General features: G+C 53.8%; 7 protein-coding genes across 7 annotated transcripts; 5 read left to right on the top strand and 2 right to left on the bottom strand.

Moving 5' to 3' along the window:
- Nucleotides 1–298: 298 nt before the first annotated feature.
- LAESUDRAFT_634600 (uncharacterized protein) lies at nucleotides 299–1,273 on the top strand (the record flags this gene model as incomplete). The annotated part of the gene is made up of 2 exons (XM_040903440.1): nucleotides 299–636; nucleotides 1,180–1,273. Coding segments are annotated over 2 exons (432 nt in total), but the record flags the coding sequence as incomplete, so codon positions are not given.
- A 4,377-nt stretch (nucleotides 1,274–5,650) lies between these two features.
- Nucleotides 5,651–6,380, top strand: LAESUDRAFT_557194 (uncharacterized protein). The gene is made up of 2 exons (XM_040902937.1): nucleotides 5,651–5,664; nucleotides 5,728–6,380. The coding sequence occupies exon 2, from the start codon at nucleotides 5,984–5,986 to the stop codon at nucleotides 6,317–6,319; it is 336 nt and encodes a 111-aa protein (XP_040758144.1). The 5' UTR covers nucleotides 5,651–5,664; nucleotides 5,728–5,983; the 3' UTR covers nucleotides 6,320–6,380.
- An 863-nt stretch (nucleotides 6,381–7,243) lies between these two features.
- Nucleotides 7,244–8,561, top strand: LAESUDRAFT_764680 (uncharacterized protein; the record flags this gene model as incomplete). Its single annotated transcript, XM_040913484.1, has 2 exons — nucleotides 7,244–8,483; nucleotides 8,542–8,561. 2 exons carry the CDS (start codon nucleotides 7,244–7,246, stop codon nucleotides 8,559–8,561), a joined length of 1,260 nt encoding a protein of 419 aa, XP_040758143.1.
- Nucleotides 8,562–9,299: 738 nt separating this feature from the next.
- On the top strand, nucleotides 9,300–11,543 carry LAESUDRAFT_666244 (uncharacterized protein; the record flags this gene model as incomplete). The annotated part of the gene is made up of 6 exons (XM_040905241.1): nucleotides 9,300–9,412; nucleotides 9,572–10,349; nucleotides 10,413–10,491; nucleotides 10,548–11,024; nucleotides 11,078–11,245; nucleotides 11,302–11,543. The coding sequence occupies 6 exons, from the start codon at nucleotides 9,300–9,302 to the stop codon at nucleotides 11,541–11,543; spliced, it is 1,857 nt and encodes a 618-aa protein (XP_040758142.1).
- Nucleotides 11,544–11,961: 418 nt separating this feature from the next.
- LAESUDRAFT_556844 (uncharacterized protein) lies at nucleotides 11,962–16,138 on the bottom strand. The gene is made up of 4 exons (XM_040902936.1): nucleotides 15,951–16,138; nucleotides 14,949–15,884; nucleotides 14,536–14,606; nucleotides 11,962–14,484 (listed from the first exon to the last, which is right to left on the bottom strand). Exons 2-4 carry the CDS (start codon nucleotides 15,816–15,818, stop codon nucleotides 12,042–12,044), a joined length of 3,384 nt encoding a protein of 1,127 aa, XP_040758141.1. The 5' UTR covers nucleotides 15,819–15,884; nucleotides 15,951–16,138; the 3' UTR covers nucleotides 11,962–12,041.
- A 639-nt stretch (nucleotides 16,139–16,777) lies between these two features.
- Nucleotides 16,778–17,549, top strand: LAESUDRAFT_557241 (uncharacterized protein). Its single transcript, XM_040902938.1, has 3 exons — nucleotides 16,778–16,905; nucleotides 16,959–17,134; nucleotides 17,193–17,549. Exons 1-3 carry the CDS (start codon nucleotides 16,863–16,865, stop codon nucleotides 17,463–17,465), a joined length of 492 nt encoding a protein of 163 aa, XP_040758140.1. The 5' UTR covers nucleotides 16,778–16,862; the 3' UTR covers nucleotides 17,466–17,549.
- A 1,483-nt stretch (nucleotides 17,550–19,032) lies between these two features.
- Nucleotides 19,033–19,427, bottom strand: LAESUDRAFT_764677 (uncharacterized protein; the record flags this gene model as incomplete). The annotated part of the gene is made up of 2 exons (XM_040913483.1): nucleotides 19,033–19,153; nucleotides 19,207–19,427. 2 exons carry the CDS (start codon nucleotides 19,425–19,427, stop codon nucleotides 19,033–19,035), a joined length of 342 nt encoding a protein of 113 aa, XP_040758139.1.

Raw genomic sequence — 19,427 nt, 5'->3', positions numbered from 1 at the left:
CTAGGCTTGACCACACTATAAACCCTGCTAATAGTCTGCCTGACTATTGGAGATGTTAGGTATATTTAGGTCTCTGTCCATGTTGTGGACTAGTATGTGTGAGAAAGCACACGTGGTTCTGAACGTTCTAGCAGGGAACGCTTCATAACAGTCCGGCATACCCAGTTGCTGCCCTGAGCATCCCACAGGCTCGTCCTTATCCCCCATTCTTTCATCTGTCTATTCTTCTTCACTCTACACCGGTCTTAATCCTTTCGTCCATCCCCAGCAGGCCACTGCGGGATACGTCGATGACTTCGTGCTCCTTATTGTCTCTCCTTCTCTAAACAAAAATGCAGCTATCATTGCGCATACCCTGCCTTACATTGGTAATACCCTTACCCGTCTCGGGCTCACCATTGGCATGGCCAAAACCAAGATGGTTCACTTTACCTCCCTGCATCACTCCTTGCACATCAACCCCGTCCTTATCATCCAATGGCAAGGGCAGGAGGTCATCATCTGGCCTGCGATGTACCTTCGCTGGCTTGGCATTTGGTATGACCGCCACCTCCAATTCACCCATCACATCAGAGTGATGACCTCGTGCGCCACCTCTCATGTAGTCGCTTTCTGCATGCTCGCCAACACTCAACGGTAAGGCTCCAACTATTTATACTATTTACACTCCTGAGGTGTACATAAATAGTATATAGTAAACAGTTGGTATATATGTAGTATAAACAGTTTATATAAAGTTTATATAGTTTTTTTGTCCTATCTCTTAGTGGAGTTCTACTCACCTGTGAGCAGCCTCTGTGATTGTTGGGACCCTTAAGGAGCTGGGTGCATCAACACACACATGATAGTGAGCAGAAAACAAGCATTCAACTTCAACACTTGCACCACGAATGACAAGAAAATCTCATGTCATACAAAAAATAACAAGAAACTCATGTTCATGAGTCTATATGATGATCAACTGTCAGTGGTGGCTTCTATCAAACACTATGACTTTCAATTGGCTCACTGTTGCACTGTCAAATCTATCAATCGTGCACTCAATAGCCTCATGTCATCATTAAACTATTTATACTATATATAAACATCTATTTACTATATACAGCCCAATCTGTAAATAAACAGATATAGTAAGCAGTTAAAACTATTTAACATAGTATATAGATAGAAATGTTGGAGCCTTACCCAACGGGGCATGACGGTGGCACAAGCCCATCTTCTATACCTTACCACCATCCTTCCTGTTTTGACCTTTGAAAGCCCTGTGTGGTACAATCCCCGGGAGCCACGCTCACTCTTTCAGCCCCTCCAACAGGTACAAACTGCTGCCCTGAGATGGTTCCTCGACGTCTGGCGGTCCACACCCCAGGTCGCTTTGAACCTTATCTCCAGTGTCCTACCCATGAGACAGCAGCTTGACGAACTGAGCAGCCTCACCACTGCTCGGCTGCTCACCCTCCCACTCAACCACCCAGTGTTGCACTGCCTGGCGGCCAACTGCACCCACCACCTGCCCAATTTCTCCTTACTCAACCCCACCATTCCCATTCACCAGGCAATCACTGTGGTCAGCATCCTCGAATAGGACCTCCCTGCCCAGGCTGCCCGCCTAGACCCATGACTGCAGCTGCCGTGGGAGGCGACCCATCCCTGGGGTGCATGGATCGAGCTCATCATACCGGTCCCAATGAAGGAGGGCTTCACCTCTTACCTTAATGATTTCTTTTTTTCCCTTCTCCATTCTTCTATCCCATCCCCTGATGACCTGTGGGTCTTCACTGACAGTTCCCAGGTCAACACACCTGAAGCGGCACCACGTCATCAGAGAGCAGGTGCAGGTGCATGTATCATCCACCAGAGGGCTGTGAAATATGAGCAGGCATAGGGCCTCAGCCACCACACAGAGGTCTACGATTCAGAACTATTCGCAATAATGGCGGTCTCCAGCCACTTTGCCAGTTTTCTGGAGACCTACCCTCATATCCATCATCTCTATCTCTGTGCGGACAACTGCTCTGCACTTTCAAACATTTTGTCGCTGTGCCCGCATAGCGGCCAACCTTTCTCCATTCGCTTCTGAGCACTTCTCACCCCTCTCATGGTGTGCTATCCTCTTTTGAAACTTTCTCTGCTATGGGTCCCTGGCCACCGTGGTGTACTGGAAAATGAAGTGGCAGACTGCTTAGCCAAGGCAGGCACGTCCCATCCTGATGGTGTCCTGCCCACCCTTACGTGGGTCAGGTGCTGGGCACGTGAGCGAGCGACCACCTCCTGGCAATGCGAGTACCATTTCACTGATCGTTCCACTGCACTCCGTTCTGCCTGGCGGTCTCTGCCGTCTCAGAAGCTGTATCCCATTTTTACTTCTAAATACTATGAGCGCGATGTTGAAGCCCACCTGACCCAAGCCCTCACCGGCAAGGGCTATGTCGCCCCTTACTTCTCCTCCATGTTTGGTACTGGAGGACCTGCTCTCTACTTTCACAGCGCCCCCTGTCGGTGCGATCTCACCACCCCCAGCACTCGTGAACATGTCATGCTGCGCTGCCCTATCCATGCACATGCACGGCACCTGCTCCTTCGCAACCCGAACCCGACCCCGCTGGACCTCTGCTGCCTCTGGACCCACCCACAGGGCATTCAGCGGCTTGCTTCCTTTATTTCTGTTATGACTTCTTTCACGGTGGCCTCACTGGCTCCACCTGATCCTGGATAGGTTACCCATTCTCTTGCCCTAGTGGCTCCTCTCCCTAATGTTCACCACCCCGGCATCGACACTTCATTGTCTGGAACACCTTTGTATCTATCCCTACCACCGCGCATAGCGTGGTCTACAAATAAATGTACCAAAAAAAAACTGTATTTATCTCATGAGCCTACATTACACAAATTGAGATATAGAGTGGGAGGCTGTACATACCCAGAATTCATTCCTAGTCGCGATCAGTACTCCGAAAGCAGTTTGCTTTCTCTAAAAAGTTATCAGATGCCACTCGTTGCATGACATCACAATGCACTTACATCACAAATGACCTCGACATTATCGTTTTGTACTGCTCCGTGAAATTGATGAGGGGCACGATGAATGCCTATCCATGGTTTTGTATCGTAAGGATAGACAGTCATACAGCACATGAGGACCTCGGCCCCGAAGTGCACAGTTACACGTCCAGAGCAGGTCTATTTTTTCCTCTCCTGAGAGCTTGTCGGCATTGAGCACAGTTCCGTCTTGGAGTTCAACTACGTTTTGCACAGGCCTTGCATCATCAACTGCTCTATTTCTTTCAAGCCATGGTATAGCCATGCCTAATCCATATTCATGCACTTCGTTGGCGGCCTTCATGGATTGATGACTTTGCTCCAGTCATTTTCCAAATATTCACGGTTCTGGATGATGCCAACAATCTGGTACTCAGCATTCCAGCCCATATGGAAACTTTGATCTCCCGATCTCAGATGAGTTCGTGGGGTCGTCAGCCATGATGCAGTTCTCCATACCAATAGAGGGTTCCATTCATGATCCAGCTCAGTAGACTCAGTCTAGAGACAACACCGAACAGACAGCACATACGATAAGAATTATTTGCAGCATATTTTTCCATGAGGCTAGTCTTCAAGCTTCAATGTTCAACTTTAGTAGTTCCGAATGACCCTAGTCATTCAGGTTATAGCGAGCTATTGCAGAGCATGTGCTTACATTATCATGACCCTCGTTGCCCGTTTCCCATGCTTGTGGCTGCGTGAGTGCCCCGAATGTTTCAGTGTGCTTGTGGCGATTGATCCCTGTTCTGCTGGCATCCGCATGTGTTCATACGTGGCTGCTGTTTACTGCTATTGTGACTGCTTGACTTTGTTGATGTTGTCTGTCTCTCGCTTTTTGTTGTGTGGTTGTTTGTCACGCAGCGATGCCTGCAACTGCTTTTTTAGTGTGAAAGGCAGCGTATCGCCCGCATGTCTGTCGCGTTCAACAGTGTGTCTCTATTGTCTGAGGGAGTTGGTCTGCGATGCTCCAATGTTTTTATGGTGTGTGAGTTAGCGTGCATTTCTGCTCCGTTTTCCGCTGATACTCGTCTCCTGTACACGATACACTCACTTCAAGAACATTGACATGGTGCATAAGGATGGGTGGAAACTTTGGCACACTCAACTAGAACTAGTCACCATTACTAAACTCATCGAAGTGCATGGCATGAGTCTGAAACATGTCAATCGTAATGTGGATGCTGTGGTACATTCTCTTCTACATTATAATAGTATGTGATAGTTGTTGTTTCGCTACGTTGTATGAGTTCGTGGCCTCACATGTACTCGAGGTGACAGATGTTGTTGCCTGTAAGCTGGTTAGTCTACAAGAAATGCAGAAATCGTTCCCCGTTGTGATTGGGAGGTTCCTGGCTTAGTTTTGCTGATGCCAACTGTTGTACATCGAGTGTTATGTAATTGTAAACTACTCTGCCCTTCCGTCCTACTCGATCTGAATTTTTGTATCTTTCCTGCTACCATAAATGAACTGAGTTATCCATTCTCCCCTGTGGGAACATCCTCGTGGTCATTCGGACCCGGGCGTGCGGATGCAGCGCCGACACCCCCAAGTAAGCGGTTGAACATTGAATATTGAACATTGTTGAACTAAACCGCGTTGTGGCCGCATCATATGTGACGCAAATGTGTGACGTTACGCATTTGTCACGCCGGTGACATGGCACTAGTCTTCACGACTTCATTTTATTTTACTTCTAGCTTCAGCTTGGCAAAATGTTGGGACTGTGCATACTCGATTTTGGTCAGTGTTTCTGCGGCCTCTCGATGGACTAAGACTTGCTGGTTGAAGGCCGCCGCTTTTGATTCACAACGGTCCTAATAGTGGAATAACCGGTTAATGGCTTTTCGTTTAAACCTCAGCTCCGTGGGATCCATTGTCTTTCTTCCTGGGCAGTGCTTATATATCCCGAAAGCTGTGTATACAAGTCAGTGGCAGCTCGTTGACACGGAGAGTGTGACTGAGAGGTGTGTTCTCTCCATCTCGCTCGGAATGCCGTATACACTCCCCCCTTCCACCTTGGCAATGGAAGGCTTCTATTGACGCTCTCCGGCCTAGACTGGGGTAGCTCTGCTTGTCTTGTTGCTCGACCAACGGAGGATAGATGTCGACTCGTCTTATCGCAACTTGCCTGTTGCGTCGCTGTTGCTTTTTTAAAATTTTGTTTTAGCTACAACGGCGCCTTGCAGATATTCAGAAGTTCGCACCCCCAGTGCTTGCCTTGCGATATGCTCCGAAAGGTTCATTCCCGACGGCTCGCAACACGAGGTGAAACGAAGCGTGCTGTAGTATTGGAGTCCGATGATATGAAGCACCGAAGCGTAAATTCTGGTGAGCATTTCAACCGTGGAGAGCCACGTCAAGCTTGTTCTTTTCTCACTGCATTTAACGCACGCACGTCACTGGACGAACGTCCGACGCGCGTGCTTTTCTCCATTTGCTTCTAGTGCCATTGCTCCCATCTAGGAATATACAGAAGGTCGAAGCCCATCTTTTCATTCACTGCCACTAGACTGACGTTTATCAAAGGGGGCCGCATATGAACGCAACAGCACAGCTTGCAGCACTGACTGTCGTATTGCGTATTGACGCAAGACACTCGACGCTGATGCATGCCCACAACTGTGAATCTCGTCAGAATTTCTTTTCACTCTGTGGCTCATGTCAATTTGCTCCTACTTTGACAGCCGATCATGATGAATGTCAATATCCGCGGAAGTGAGCTGTACTATGGCACTGAATCACCGCCTCGATGGCACACTCGGCATCCACTCCACTCGCTTTCAAATACTGTCTCGACAGCATTTGATCGTGCGCATTCGTCTTCTGTAGGTGGGAAATAAAGCTATTTTTACATCACAGCTGCTTCCGTGCACCTTTTTCATGATGCCGTGTCTACCCGGCGGAGAGAGCGTGCGCCGTTCCTCTTGGAACTCTTAGAGGATGACGCGGCCGAAAAGCTCACTCAGCCTTGCCCCAAGCAAGGTGGGCGCCACACTTTGTCTCAGCACTTTGTCTCAGAGTCGTGTACGTGACCTTCGCAACTCTCATTCTGCAAGCAGACTTTTACCTGTGATCATGGCTTGGCACTTGCAATTTTCTCCGCGCAATTTTTTGATGTCGCATGCATTATATCTTGAATGCACAGCCCCCTTTTGTGTGCACAGCATTCTCATACTCGCTGTGGCCTCCGGTGGGCTCGCCTGCATTCTATTACTGAAATGCCATCTCGCTTCCCGGTCCTTCCGCGGTGTCCCGCCTGTCGTCTCCATGGCCTAAGGTAATAATTGTCAAGTATACCTCCCTGAAGGTACGGGCGTGTCACCACGCAGGGGTTATTGGGCCGCTCACAAGCTGCTAAACGGTGTGGCCGATGGAGCTGTTGACGGCGGTTGCATGGCTACGTACGTTGGTCGGTATGGCTGTAGTACATTCATAGTAACTTCTCCTCTTCAAATATGCACCGTCGCAGTGAGAAGCCTTGATTCGCATCAGCCGTCTATCGCAGACGGCATCCGTGACTTCCCGCACTGCCTTCTCTACTTGATTCCCGGGCGGCTGTCGGCACGTCGAGGCGCTCCTAGCCCACCCATATCTCCACAAGGCGACTGGGCGCAGTACCGCCCTTACTCGCTTTGACCCTCCGGGGACAGATCGTACCGCACAAATGCCGCACATGCTCTAGTATTTAGTCAGTTGTTGTCATCTCCTGTCTCTGCGTGACTTCGTTTGGTGGGTTATTCACAGGGAGAACTAGGATTAGACAATCCGCGCTCGGCCGTTTCACCTGCCAGGCACTCCGTGATCTTCTCGCTTGGCTTCACTCGACGTGCCTCTTGTGGATATAACTGCACCAGCTGGACTCACGGACAATTGAAGCTAGTAAGGTTCGTTTTCTCCGTTCTCTAAAGTAGTGGTCACAGCGTTGACGATCCCATGATCCTACTAGCGCGTGGCGTCCGACAGTCTCGGGCGCTAATATATCAGCGGCGTAAGGCGTGAACAGGTACTGCACCTACCAAAAGTCCTTGATAAAGTTCTGCAGAGCCCGAACTACATATAATTATCTCGCTTGATATCTAGCGCGTGGCGACCCTCTAAACGTCCGTTGCTAACGGTAGGTGGCGCAACGCACTTTGTATATCCGTTGCTGAGTCACATTCTCGATTAGTTGACGGCGTCCTCATGCATTCTCCTTCAAGCATGGGACGAAAATTCAAGTCGAACAAGGTCCTGCGGCGCCTTGCGCGTATGTTCAAGCGCAAGCGTCATCACTCAAAGCTGAATGGTCCAGACGACTGTACCCAGCTACAGGCGGGACCATCCTTCCCCCTGGAGATCTTCGAGCTCATCATCGACTTTGTGTGGCCCGATCGTCAAGCCTTGTTTGCATGCTCCCTGACATGCAAGGCATGGCTGCACAGGAGTCGACACAATCTCTTCTACAGTATTCAGCTACGTCGCCAGGAGCACCTCACTCAATTGTCGAGTATGGTGGAGGCAGAACCACGCCTCGGTAGGATAGTCAGGGAGCTGTTTGTGGTTCCCTATCACATGCAATCGCAGCTCTTCGGGTCATTTCCCTTCACCCTCGGAGGGCAGCTGCCGAATGTGAATCGTCTCCGCATCGACATCCGCCGCGACTACTACCCATACGTACATCCAGACTTCTTCTGTGCGTTCTCGCGGTTCTCCAGCATCACCACCCTGGAAATTCATCGAATCCAATTTCCGACGTTTGGCGATTACGTCATGCTTGTTTGCGCACTACCGAGGCTTACCAGTCTTTCGTGTTGGATGGTGGATTGGTTGAAGAAGACGTATGATCCGGCGTTACTCAAGGAGCACGACGGTCGTCTTCCACTAAATCATCTCTCCATGCGCCAAATGAATTGGTCAGCAGAGTTGGCTGACTTCCTACTTGCAATCGCATCCATTGCCGATCTTCAAAGCCTGTCGACTTACTTCCTTGGATCGCAGGAGGTCGAGCACGTCAACAGGCTGCTGGAGACGGCGGGATCATCCCTTCGGCGGTTCGCAATAGGCCTTCCGCCATCAAGCGGTCTGCGATCGCAAAACAAGCTCATATCACCGTGGGATGGGCACTTGCCTCGCTTGGTGCACAATACACGGTTGTCGACGCTACAGCTTGACTTTGATGGCGGAAATGACTGGGCCAGCGAATTCCTGCCATCGATCTCCTCATCCTTGATTTCGGACGTGACCGTCCGTTGGCCCCCGCTCCCGAAACCGCTGAAGCTCAAACATTATCACTGCGACAAGATTGACATCGCACTGTGTTTACCCCAGTTTAAGAAGCTGGAAAGGGTCGTGTTCCAGGTTGTCGGGAACTTCGATATCGCCTTCGCGAGTGCTTGCCGCGTTGAGATCCTCTCCCGATTCCCGCTTCTTGCTGCGAGGAATATCGTGGAAGTTGAAATCGGTACGCTGGTCGGTCCTCTTTCATGTTTGTTCCAGAACTGACGCCTGCTCAACGACAGTGACGGCGGATGATTCATAGCACAGGATGTCGGATGAGTGACTGAATGCGACATCGTAGTCATTAAGATGTCGCGTCAGTGACCCTTGTTCCACGATATGCTTGGACACTCCCATCACTCCAACATGACCGGCGACTGCAATCCCTGCACCTTCCTTCTTATCAATGTTTCTTTGGACCTCATTCTTCTTGGACATCACGTTCTCTTCACGGACCTGCGCCCGAAGGAAGACCTGCCAGCAATGGCATAGTCACACCATTGTCAATTTGACGCACCTACGACCTCGAACTTCACGCGGACACTGGAATCTCTTCAGACACTGGTTGTGCAACATTAATGTATTACTCTACGCAACATTAGTTTATGATGTATTACTAGAAGTGTAACTTCGAATGTGCATTGCATTTAACTGATCCTGACGGGCGTCTACGCAGTCTGTTGCTCGCGCGGCCACCATCTCTCACAACTACTCGATGACTCCAGTCTCTCATCTCTTTATACTACACCCATAGCATGTTCCTTGAACTCAAACAGCTTATCAGCTTTCGCTAGAGCAGAACGCCTTTGGAGAGACTGTCTGTTCTGCTTCACTTTCTCTTGGACCCAGCACGAGCTCATCTTTGTCCGGTTCTTTGTAACTCGTGCTGCTTTACAAGTTTGTTCTGAAGAGACATCTGGGTATCTGAGAGCTTTGCGTGGAACGTTGATCAAAGCGATTACTTTCTCTTCTGAATTCGTTGCGCACACGACGTACCGATATGAGTCTGAGGCGGTACTCGAGAAGCGTTGATGGAACCATCCCGGTTCCTGCACTACTTTACCCAGACGAGGAGTCGCTTGCATCGCGGGAAGGAGTGGGGATATATGATGGGTACGTCAACCTATTCGTTGCAATCATTCCCATCCGATCCTTTGAGTTGAGGAGCTCGATAGACGGAGCTCTTTCTTTATCATACGATTATTTTCGCGAGGGCATCTGCTTCACTCATCAGATTGTTCTCATTCAGCTCTTAATTCTCTATAATTCTAGCACCGAAAAGTCTGCTCCGCATCAGTCCGGTACAATCTACGTGACGACTCACCGCCTCTTCTACATCGACGCCGCTCATCCCGAGACACGATCCTTCGAGCTAGATCTGGCGCATGTCCAGAAGACGGAATACTATGCTGGTCTCTTCACTAGTTCTCCAAAGGTCACCCTATATCTATATCCGCTCCGGTCAAGTTCGTCGGCTGATGCGCCGATGGGAGCATATGATGGCGCGGTAGACGACCCGGCGTTCAAGTCATGGACTTGCGATGTGTGCAATTATCGGAATCCTCCAGGCCTAAGTCCTGCCGCTTCGCGTATATGCGGCCTTTGCGGGGTTCCCCGCCCATCTACTCAGTCTTCAGCGGATGGGCCCAGTAACGCATCCTCAAGTCCATATCATCTATCCTTGTCTCTACCCTCATCTTCAGTCGACTTGTCGCAACTCACATCATCGTCCTCATCGTCACCCATACCTCCCCATCTTCTGCAGGATGGCAGCCAAGAGGTGGCATGCGTCGTGTGTACCTTTTTGAACCATCCTGACTTGACTCGATGTGAGATGTGTGGCTCGCCATTACCCAGGCCCCAACCATCCGTGCAACTAGGCTATCACCCGCATGCTAAGTCTGCACCAGCCTCTCGCCCAGCCACTCCAAGGGATCACGACGGCTCAGATAGTCCTGAAACGAGGATGATCAGGCTTAGTTTCCGGAAAGGAGGAGACAAGGCCTTCTACGCGGTCCTGAAGAGGAGCTTGCTTGGAAAAGGCTGGGAGGTATGTGTGACGCATTCGCTTTTCGCTCTTTCAGACTCAAGTAGTTTATCTTTTCTCACATAGATAAAAAGTCTCAAGAAGACCGTTGGGTCTACGAACGCTGCATCGGCGGCGACTCCGTCTGCTGCCTTCTCAGGGATCAGTGAGTTTTCAGGTAGTGGCCCTCATAGCGCTTCTCGCCTAATGTTACGAATGTAGATGGTATTTTACGCTCCGTCGAGACGACTGCCGCGACTACACAGACGGACATGGAAAATGCTCTCAAAGACCTCGAGGCGCTTATGGTCAAGTGGAAAGACATGGTGAAGCTCGCTCAAGATCTCAACGAACGATTGACTGCAGCCTCTTCGTCGACGCCAGTGGCTCCGACTGCCACCGCAGGCGCCGTGACCAGCATCGATGGCGGGATGACCATGATCACGCAGGCTGTGGAGCCTGAAGAAGCGACCTTCATACGCTCGTCGCTCGCCCAGCTTGGGTTACAGATGACTAACGCACCAGTAACGCTGGATATGATTAAGGACGAGCAAAAGTGGATGGAGGAGCTCGCGAAAGAATTGGCACAAGTTTTGCAAGGCGATGATGGACCAGGGAGCCGAGAAGGAATGATGCGCAAGCGGGGCATCATTGGTCTTGATGAAGTCTGGGGAGGGTGGAATCGCGCGAGAGGCGTTGGTACGTCTTTAGCCCATCGTTACGTTGGTCGACTGCTCACCATGTGTGAATAGCGCTTATTCCACCATCCACGTTCTTAGAGGTGGTGCCTAGGTTGCAAACGTACACATCCCCACCCATATGCATGCGGACTTTCCGCGCATCAGGCTTTTCCGTGCTCCATATACCAGAATACGCGCTCCTCGAATTCAACGCTCGTCTCGATAATAACCTGAAATCTCGTACGTAGCAGCGACGAATGTCACCATTTCCGGAAGCGCTGACACCCTTACCGCAGATGGACCGAAAACAGTAGTTGAGATTGCACAGGAAGAGGGCTTACCTATTGGACTGACTCAAGAGATGGTGAACGACGCAGAGGGCGACTCCTTCATCTGCAGAGACGAAGGCGGCTCTGGCGTCAATGTCACTGCAAACACTGCTGGAGCATGGCGCGGCTGGGCGAGCGAAGGCAGCGGGGAGGTGAGGTACTGGCCTAACATATTTCGTGACTACGTCTGGGACGGTCAAGAAGATTGAGCTTGCAGAAGGCGTGTGTTTGAATTAGTAGCGTATATTAATGTATCGATACCGTACTACGTACTACGAGTAGGTAACCTGACGGGCAGTTGAGTACGCGAACAGTATTGCACAATCAATGTAGCTATACAAGCGAAGAGGGGGTTGGGGACGCTACGACGGAGTATGTCAATGTGTACCGGAACCGCGATGCGATTGAGCAGATATATCGTACAGACATCTTTGGCTTTGGCACAGTATAAGACAGTTGGCGGTAGCGTCGTCGAACGAAACAGGATATCCCGACTAGCGGGGATAATTACGCGAAATTCGATAAGTAAAGGGAAGGGCGAGAACATGTTAAACAACGGTGGACCGCCCGTATCCGTATTTTGCAGCAAGAGGTTAACGATAGCGATTACTAGATACAACGAGTCCGAACCTTGCGAGGGCGAAATTAGTGCGTTTGGCAAAATTAGAGTAGATTATGAGTACGTCTAGTGTAGATTGAGAAAAAGGTCACATCAGGACCTGATGAGGATTTCCGGACGCGAGAGATGGATAGGTCTCCGCGCCATAATGGTGTGTGCCGCTAAATTGGGCGGTCTGAGGATTCGCCATCGCATACGACTCGTAGACGGACATGTTCTGCTGGAAGGTTCCTCCCGTTTGCATCGTGTTGACGAGCTCGTACGAGTCCGTCGGAGCGTACTGCATCGGCGTCGTATCTGATGTCGGAGCGAATGACGGGATCGCGGACGCGTTGTGTGCGATGTACATGGCTTGATCCTGCACAGCGCCCTGCTGCTGCTGGCCGTACGTGACCATCTGCGCCATCTGGTCCTGCAAATGGCTGCCCGAACTCGAGCGCGAATGCGACCGACTTGCCGAAGCAGCCATCTGGCCGTTCGGGTTCTGCGCCAGCTGCATGCTGTACGCCATCGGACTCGATTCCGCTGAATAGTGCCCAGAGACAGCATACGGATGGAACGAGCGCTGCCCCGCAACATTGGCCGTGCCATGGTCCGACAAGGCCGCAGAGAACGGCCTCCTGATCGCCTCGCCAAACTTCGGCACTGAAGGCGTCGCGCTCCGATGCCTTCTGATCGGTCCCGGGCCAGTCAGCTCCAGATCCTGAGGGTACAGCGTCGCATGGTCGAACGTTGCCTTGTGCGACGGCGCCGATATCGAAGTGACGTACTCGCTCGAAGACCCGTACACCGAGCCCATCCGGACGTGCTGCTGGGATTGCGAAGGCGCCGCCGCATACGACGACACGCTCATGCTCGACTCGGGCCGCAGGATCGTCGTCCACTGCCCACCCGGGGAGGAATGCGTGCTCATGGTCCCATATGCGCCATGCTGCTCAGGAGAATCGCGCGTCATCTGCGCCATCGACTCCGCGGTGTAATACGCGTCCTGGCCCTGGCTGTGGCCCTCCTCCCCGGCGGTGTCCATCGCCGTCGCCGTCGCCGCGGGGTTGACCGGGCCCGTGGGCATCACGAGTCCCTCCTCGTCGCCTTGTACCTCCTGCACCGGCCCCTGCACCTCCACCTCGTACATCTGCACGTTCCCGATCTGGCCCACGCCGTTGATGTATTCACCAGCGACGCCGTGCATCTCCCACGCGGCGGCATCGTCGCCCTCGAGCTCGTCCACCTCCTCGCTCTCCGCGTCCGACACGCCATTCGAACCGCTCTCAGGGAGGACGAGCACCATCGCGCCATCCGACCCGACGCGCATGTGCGTACGCATATGCTGATTGAGGTTGTCCGAGCGCGAGAAGCGCTTCGAGCAGTGCTGGCATTGGTACGGCCGTTCGAGCGTGTGCGTGCGCAGGTGCCGCTTCAGGTGCTCCATCCGCTTGAACATCCGCCCGCACAAGTACAGCGGGCAGACGAACGCCTTCGTCGAGCGCTGCGCCGGCGCCGCGGTGGGTCTTGCAGCGGGCGCAGATGGCGGCCATCCGTTAGGGAATGAAACGTTTGCATGCGGGAAAGCGGTCGAGTCTGGTCGAAGGGCAGGCTGCTGCTGGTAAGACATCGACGTATGCGTGGACGATGGCAGTGTATGCCGAGCTTCGAGGTTCGGACGGTGCTGCATAGGCGAAGGCTGATACAACTGCTGTGCCACGACCATCGGGCTCCCCGCCGGCGATGATGTGCCCTGCATCAACAACGATGCTTGCATGCTCCCATTCGCACTCGCATTTCCTGGGGCAAACTGCGACGGACCCGGCTGGACACTCGGTGCCCTCGAGAGGCCTCCAAACTGCCCTTGTGCCACCAACTGCGCTTCAATCGCCCGCCGCTGCCGCTCCTTCTGGCTCGCAACCAGATCCGGATTGCTCTGTCCGCCAAAGTCGCCCTGCGCCTGCTTATTGAACATCTCCGCCGCGCTCATGCGCGTTATATCCCGTCCGAATCTGTCCAGCTGCGGTTCCGGCACTCGCGAGGGTATTGACATCGACCCGAAAGGTTGCGGGGCAGATAGCGGAAACGCCTGGCCGTATTCATCCACGTACATCTCGCCCGTCATCGTCCCGTTCCCACTTCCAGGTCCGTAGCGCCGTACGGCAGATGAGCTTGGATGTCGGCCGACCTTCTTTCTCCGCTGCTTGTACGTCGGCGAGCCCTCGAAGAGTGAGAACATCGAGAAGAACGGCGAGTTCGGACCCGTTGCCTTCTTTGGCCGCTCCTTCTCCTTGCCCTTCTCGCCCTCACTCTCTGACTGCGACTGGCCCTCCGAGCCCTCCTCCGCGACGCGCACGGCGGCCTCGAGCTCGCCCTCGCCGTCATTCTGAACCTTGCTGAACTGCTCATACAGCGAGCGCTTCGGGTCGTACGTGAATGACAGCGCGGGCTCGCCCGTGACGACGGTCGTCGGCTCAAGACCCATCTTCTCGCGTTTGAGGTCACGCTCAAGCGCATCGAGGAAGAGCCGGTCATGCGGGACGGAGAACCTGCAAATGGGCGATAAGTGGACGCGCGCTCATGAATTTGAAGGAACGCACCAGTAGAACACCTTCTGCTTTTTCTGCGTGCGGATACATTGGTACTTGAAGAGCAAGTCCAGGAATGGCGACTGAGTTGGGTAAATTGGTCAGCAATCCACTGGAGCTTGGCTTGGATACAATATCAAGAAGTACGGCATGCATATATGCGCGAATGATGCCCAGAATGCGGCTCGTGTCGCGTCTCAACCAACCATCGCGCTCGCAGGCGATCTGCCCCATGCGATAGGAAGGAACATGGCTGAGTCGCTATGATGCGCATATATGCGCTGGAAACGCCACTGATTGAGGGGTGCGGGTGTTGGCATGCCAAGACTCAACGGCGCGCCCGTCCAACCCAATGCAGCATCCTCATCACCCCCCAAGGCATCCCTCTACCAGCCCAACGCTAACCAAATGGACACGCAACTCACCTTGGGCTCCTCCAAGCACGCATCCACGCCCGGCTTGAGGTTCCGCAGATCGCTGAATACACCTTCCTCAAACTTCTTCATGTTCCGCACAGGCCTCCCAAATGCCTCAAACCGAAACACGAGCGCACGGACGATGTCCGTCCCCGTGATGTGGTACAGGCCGCCCCAGAGCACGCATGAGACGAACTCGGAGCTGGGCAAGAGGAAGCGGTTGAGTGCGGGGTGGGGAGAGGATGGATGGCCGGGAGGGACAGCCTGGGAGGAGGACGGGTCGGAGGGGTTGGAGGACCAACGTGAAGGCGCAGTGGCGAGGAAGAACTTTAGCCGGTCGAGATGTGTAATGTTCTCGCGCTCATGATGTGTCAGCGGACGCGAGAGCCCTTGTCCGTCTGCCATTGCGTCGACGATGGAGGACGATGATCCTCCAGGCGAACTGTCCCGGGTGTCTGTTTCTGCGTCCGTGTCTCCATTCCGAGTCTCTGCCTCCCCATTGGCTTGACCACGTTCGTGACCTTGCTCGTTCTCGACCAGCATGTCGACGCTCGACTGTCCGTTGACACGTAAGGGGTGCGCGGTCTGCTCGTCGAGCTCGTGTTCATGCGAGCCAGCGGCCATGGTTGAGATGTGCAGAGACGTGGCAGAGCCAGCGCTGGAGACGCGTGAGTGATGCCGTGTATGCGCGTATTGCTGGTGCGGCGAGAAGCCAGGTGTCGTCTGCATCGGCCGCGGGTGGAACTGGTGCGGGGAAGAGTGCGTTGAGGAGGATGCGGAGGGCGGGTGGGAGTACGGAGCTGATGAGGATGTCAAGTCCATGGGAACATGCTGCAGTGGGTCCTGGATCGGATATGCGGGAGACGTGTCCATGTCCATTAGGGCTGAGCGTATGTAGATTTGATGTGGGATGCGGTAATGAGTACTTCGGTCGGTATGCTATAACTGCGGACGGGCGGGCGCGCCGCGGCTGAGTGAGTGCCATGCCGACAATACAGGCGAGTGACTCACGTTATGCTGGAGGTGCCGCGACAATTCAAATGCAGATGCGGACCGGGCGCGGTTCAGAACATGCAAGGACCACGACGGGGAACGAAAGCAGAAGCGTGCGCGGCCGATTATTATCAAATAGAGCGCTGAGTAGGGGTAGAGGGGGAAGACGGGGAGGACAGCGTGCGGATAGTCGCGCGATTAGGAGGATGCGAAGGTATTAAGGCCCTCGACTCCCTGGGCGGGAAATCTGGAGGGTCGAGATTAAAGAGGGAGGGAGGAGGAGAAGGGTCCGACGACACGGAGGCGCTCCGAGCCCTTCGCTCAAATCTCAGCAACCGCGCCACGTGGTGATGGATGCCAGAACAGGGAACCTCTTAGGCCTCCCCGTCCCATCTGCCGACACTGCCTCCCATCATACACCGGCGGGGCCAGGTACACCACCACTCCGCCAACTCGTCGCATGAACATCACCACAGCCCTCCGAGATGCAGGGAGGGGGAGCTCGTTATCGCGACGGCTGGCTCATATGACCCGGGCGTTTGTGCAGTCGGCAGGAGACTCACAGCCCGCCGGGCGAGCGCGCGCCGCGGAGAGCTTCCGCGAGCGTCCACCGCCCTCCCACGCAGCAAATCCCTCGGCCTCTTCGCCTCGGCCATTCAAATCCTGCCAATTTGATTGCTCAAGGTCCTCTCCGTTCACATCTACGGCGCGACACGCCACGTCGCTCGACGACCGGCGGCGAACGGCAGACCTTGACTGACGACCGACCACTGACGTCCATTTTCGCGGCCGTCAACCTCCGCAGCAGTGCACGCGCAGCTGATCATCACGCTGGCCACGGGCGTTCATCAGCGGACCTCTGGGCTGGGACCGCAAGGACTTTTTGCCGACGACGGTGTTGAACAGAGGCGGTTCTCACCCGCGTGCCTTATGCCAATTGTGTTGGTCGAGCTCGGAACACTGAGGCGCCCGTGTACGTCGAAGGTCACACAGTCTCTCGCAACCTTCGTAGTGATCACCTCCAAGCGAGCTCGCTCTGGCACCCGCTGCAGCAACCCGAACGCAGGAACCGCACAAGGGCGTCTGCATCAACCCACGCCCCCGCCTCACGCGCACGCACTTGCAAATTCTCGGTCTCCCACCCGATCTCCGGTAGCAAGCCTCTCCATTCCATTCTAGCGCCCGAACGCCACCCGCTGCTCGTAAGCGCTCGTCGCAATCTCAGCTTATAGCTTAGACGCCCACGCTGAACTAAATGAGGAGCTCGAGCCAGTGCTTGGCAATAATTGTCAGCATGGCAAACGTGTAGGGCGCATCAGGCGGGACGTTCATGCTGACTCACAGCATTGCACAGCATTCACCATACCGAGCCCGACGGATCAGAAGTGGCGTTCTTTGGTACTTTCTGGACTACTTGTAGTGAAGAAGATTTCTATTGCGCTCTATGCTCCTAGCGTGACAGGCGGAGCTTCTGCGCCAACACAGCCGCGCACAAACACACACCCTTCGCGAATTGTAAACAAATGCACTTAATCAACGCGGAGACTGTAGACCGAGCTCACCGCCATCAATCGTCTATCGGACTTCGCGTCACTAGACGAGTCGTTAGCCGAAATACAACAACATCCTAGAATAGCAGCGGCACATCAGATGAATCGGGGAGAACCACTGCGGGATGGCGGTCGGCGGTTCTAATGCTCTATGCTGGACGCGTTGGCGCGATTGGCGATTATCTTAGTCAGATTCGACAAGAGGAGATCTGTGGGTTCTCGTACCCAGCCCTCAGCCGCCGGAGATCCTGAATCGCAGGAAAGGCTGCCAGTGACACATTTTGGGCACGGGATCATTTATGTGCTGCCTGGAGATGAGGCTGAATGATGCAGAGTGGCAGGGTGTGAAAAAGGCTTGTACACGCTAGTTCAACTGGCATAGTAGACAGACCGCCCAGCTCAGCACGCAGTAGTAACCATCACTGCAATCATTCAGCCATGCCCGTTTAGTTACTCTCACTGACGGTGACAGGCCCGCGATTTTTTTCAAGCCGCATCCGTCATTCCTGAGCTATCTATATAACGTCCGCACTCGACACAGACGGCTGCGTACTGATTGAATCACTGATGTGCGGTCATCGCTAGAACGAGCCATCGGTCCGACGGGGAACGACGAGATATCTCGCGCCACGTGCAGATGCATCTACCCACCGAGTTCGTGCCCTCTCCCTCCCGGCCTGACGTATGCATCCGCGTCAGGTCCCAGCCTGTCCTCACCACCGCTATATCGGCAGCGCTCCGATCCAGGGGCGTGGAGTGGCAGACGCTGCGCTCCACGGTGCTACCGGCCTGGCGTCAGAGAGGAAGCGCCTCTTGGACATTTGCGATGCGACCGGACTAGTTAATGCGCCGACGAAGGTGGACTCGTATACACTTGGATTTATAGGCGTGATTGCGGCTCCGCGTACGATGCTCGGATTTGAGACTTATCGGCAACGATTGGGCCAGGCATGATCGTCCTGACGGTCCAAAATATTGTCATCATGACGCAGCAGATATTTAGGCTAGGGCATCGCGTTGAATGCCGGAGAAGGTTTGTCGACCTGATTTCCCGAAAGTCCGCAGCAGTCAGCTTGCATTGCATTACAGTGGCTGGAATTTCGAATGACAGCGGCACTTAAGTGCGGCATTGCGGACAGGTAGATGAGCTACAAGGCGGATGTAGCGCATTCGAATGCGAATGGAGGGGGCTGAGCGGTTGGGTTGCACGCACACTGAGCGGTCGGTCCAGCTTCGCAATTACACCTGAGAGAAGAACGGGCCGAATAGCTCGATCAAATCTATCGGGGCATGACAGGTCCTATCTCAACTCACTTTCATCCCACCCCTCTCCGCCTCACTAACCACCTATGAGCTCGCGCCAAAAGGCACCTGCTTCAGGAAACCGGTCAGCGTTAAGGGAATTGCAATCGGACGGCGCCCGCCACCATCTCTCCGATGAGCTTACTGCGCTCGCCGATGGCGCCACACGGTGACTAAGAATGAGCCTGAGCCTGAGCTGTGATCCTGGGCGAGATATCTTTCACCATGAATTGAAAGAGTAGCGCAGGCTACTGAAGTACGAACGTTTGCTCGAAATGAATACTGGATCCGGAATCATATTGAGAGGGGTACCCGGCCGGCGTCACCGTGACGCGCTCCAAGTTCATCTCTCTAGGACCAGGCCCGCCCCTTGCAGACGCAGGAGTGAGCGTCAACATGATCTCAAGCGCACATCGGCGAACGGAACAAGATTTGGTATTGGAGATCGGAAGTCGGCGACGAAGACCGGAGCCAGGTACCGGTGCCGCGTATTCTGAGCGGTGGGCTTGTTGAGGGCGGTTGTGGGCGTTGCGTACAGAAGTGCCGAGACGAAACAGAAACAGTGCGAGTAATGATGAGGTCTCGGTAGCGGGGCAACCGGAATGATATCGGGAGGGGGGGGGGGAGGCGATGACTGAGCCAT

Source organism: Laetiporus sulphureus, assembly GCF_001632365.1.
Source record: "Laetiporus sulphureus 93-53 unplaced genomic scaffold LAESUscaffold_83, whole genome shotgun sequence".
Lineage (NCBI taxonomy): Eukaryota > Fungi > Basidiomycota > Agaricomycetes > Polyporales > Laetiporaceae > Laetiporus > Laetiporus sulphureus.
Note: the sequence above shows the minus strand (reverse complement) of the source record. Positions and strands in the feature narration are given on the sequence as shown.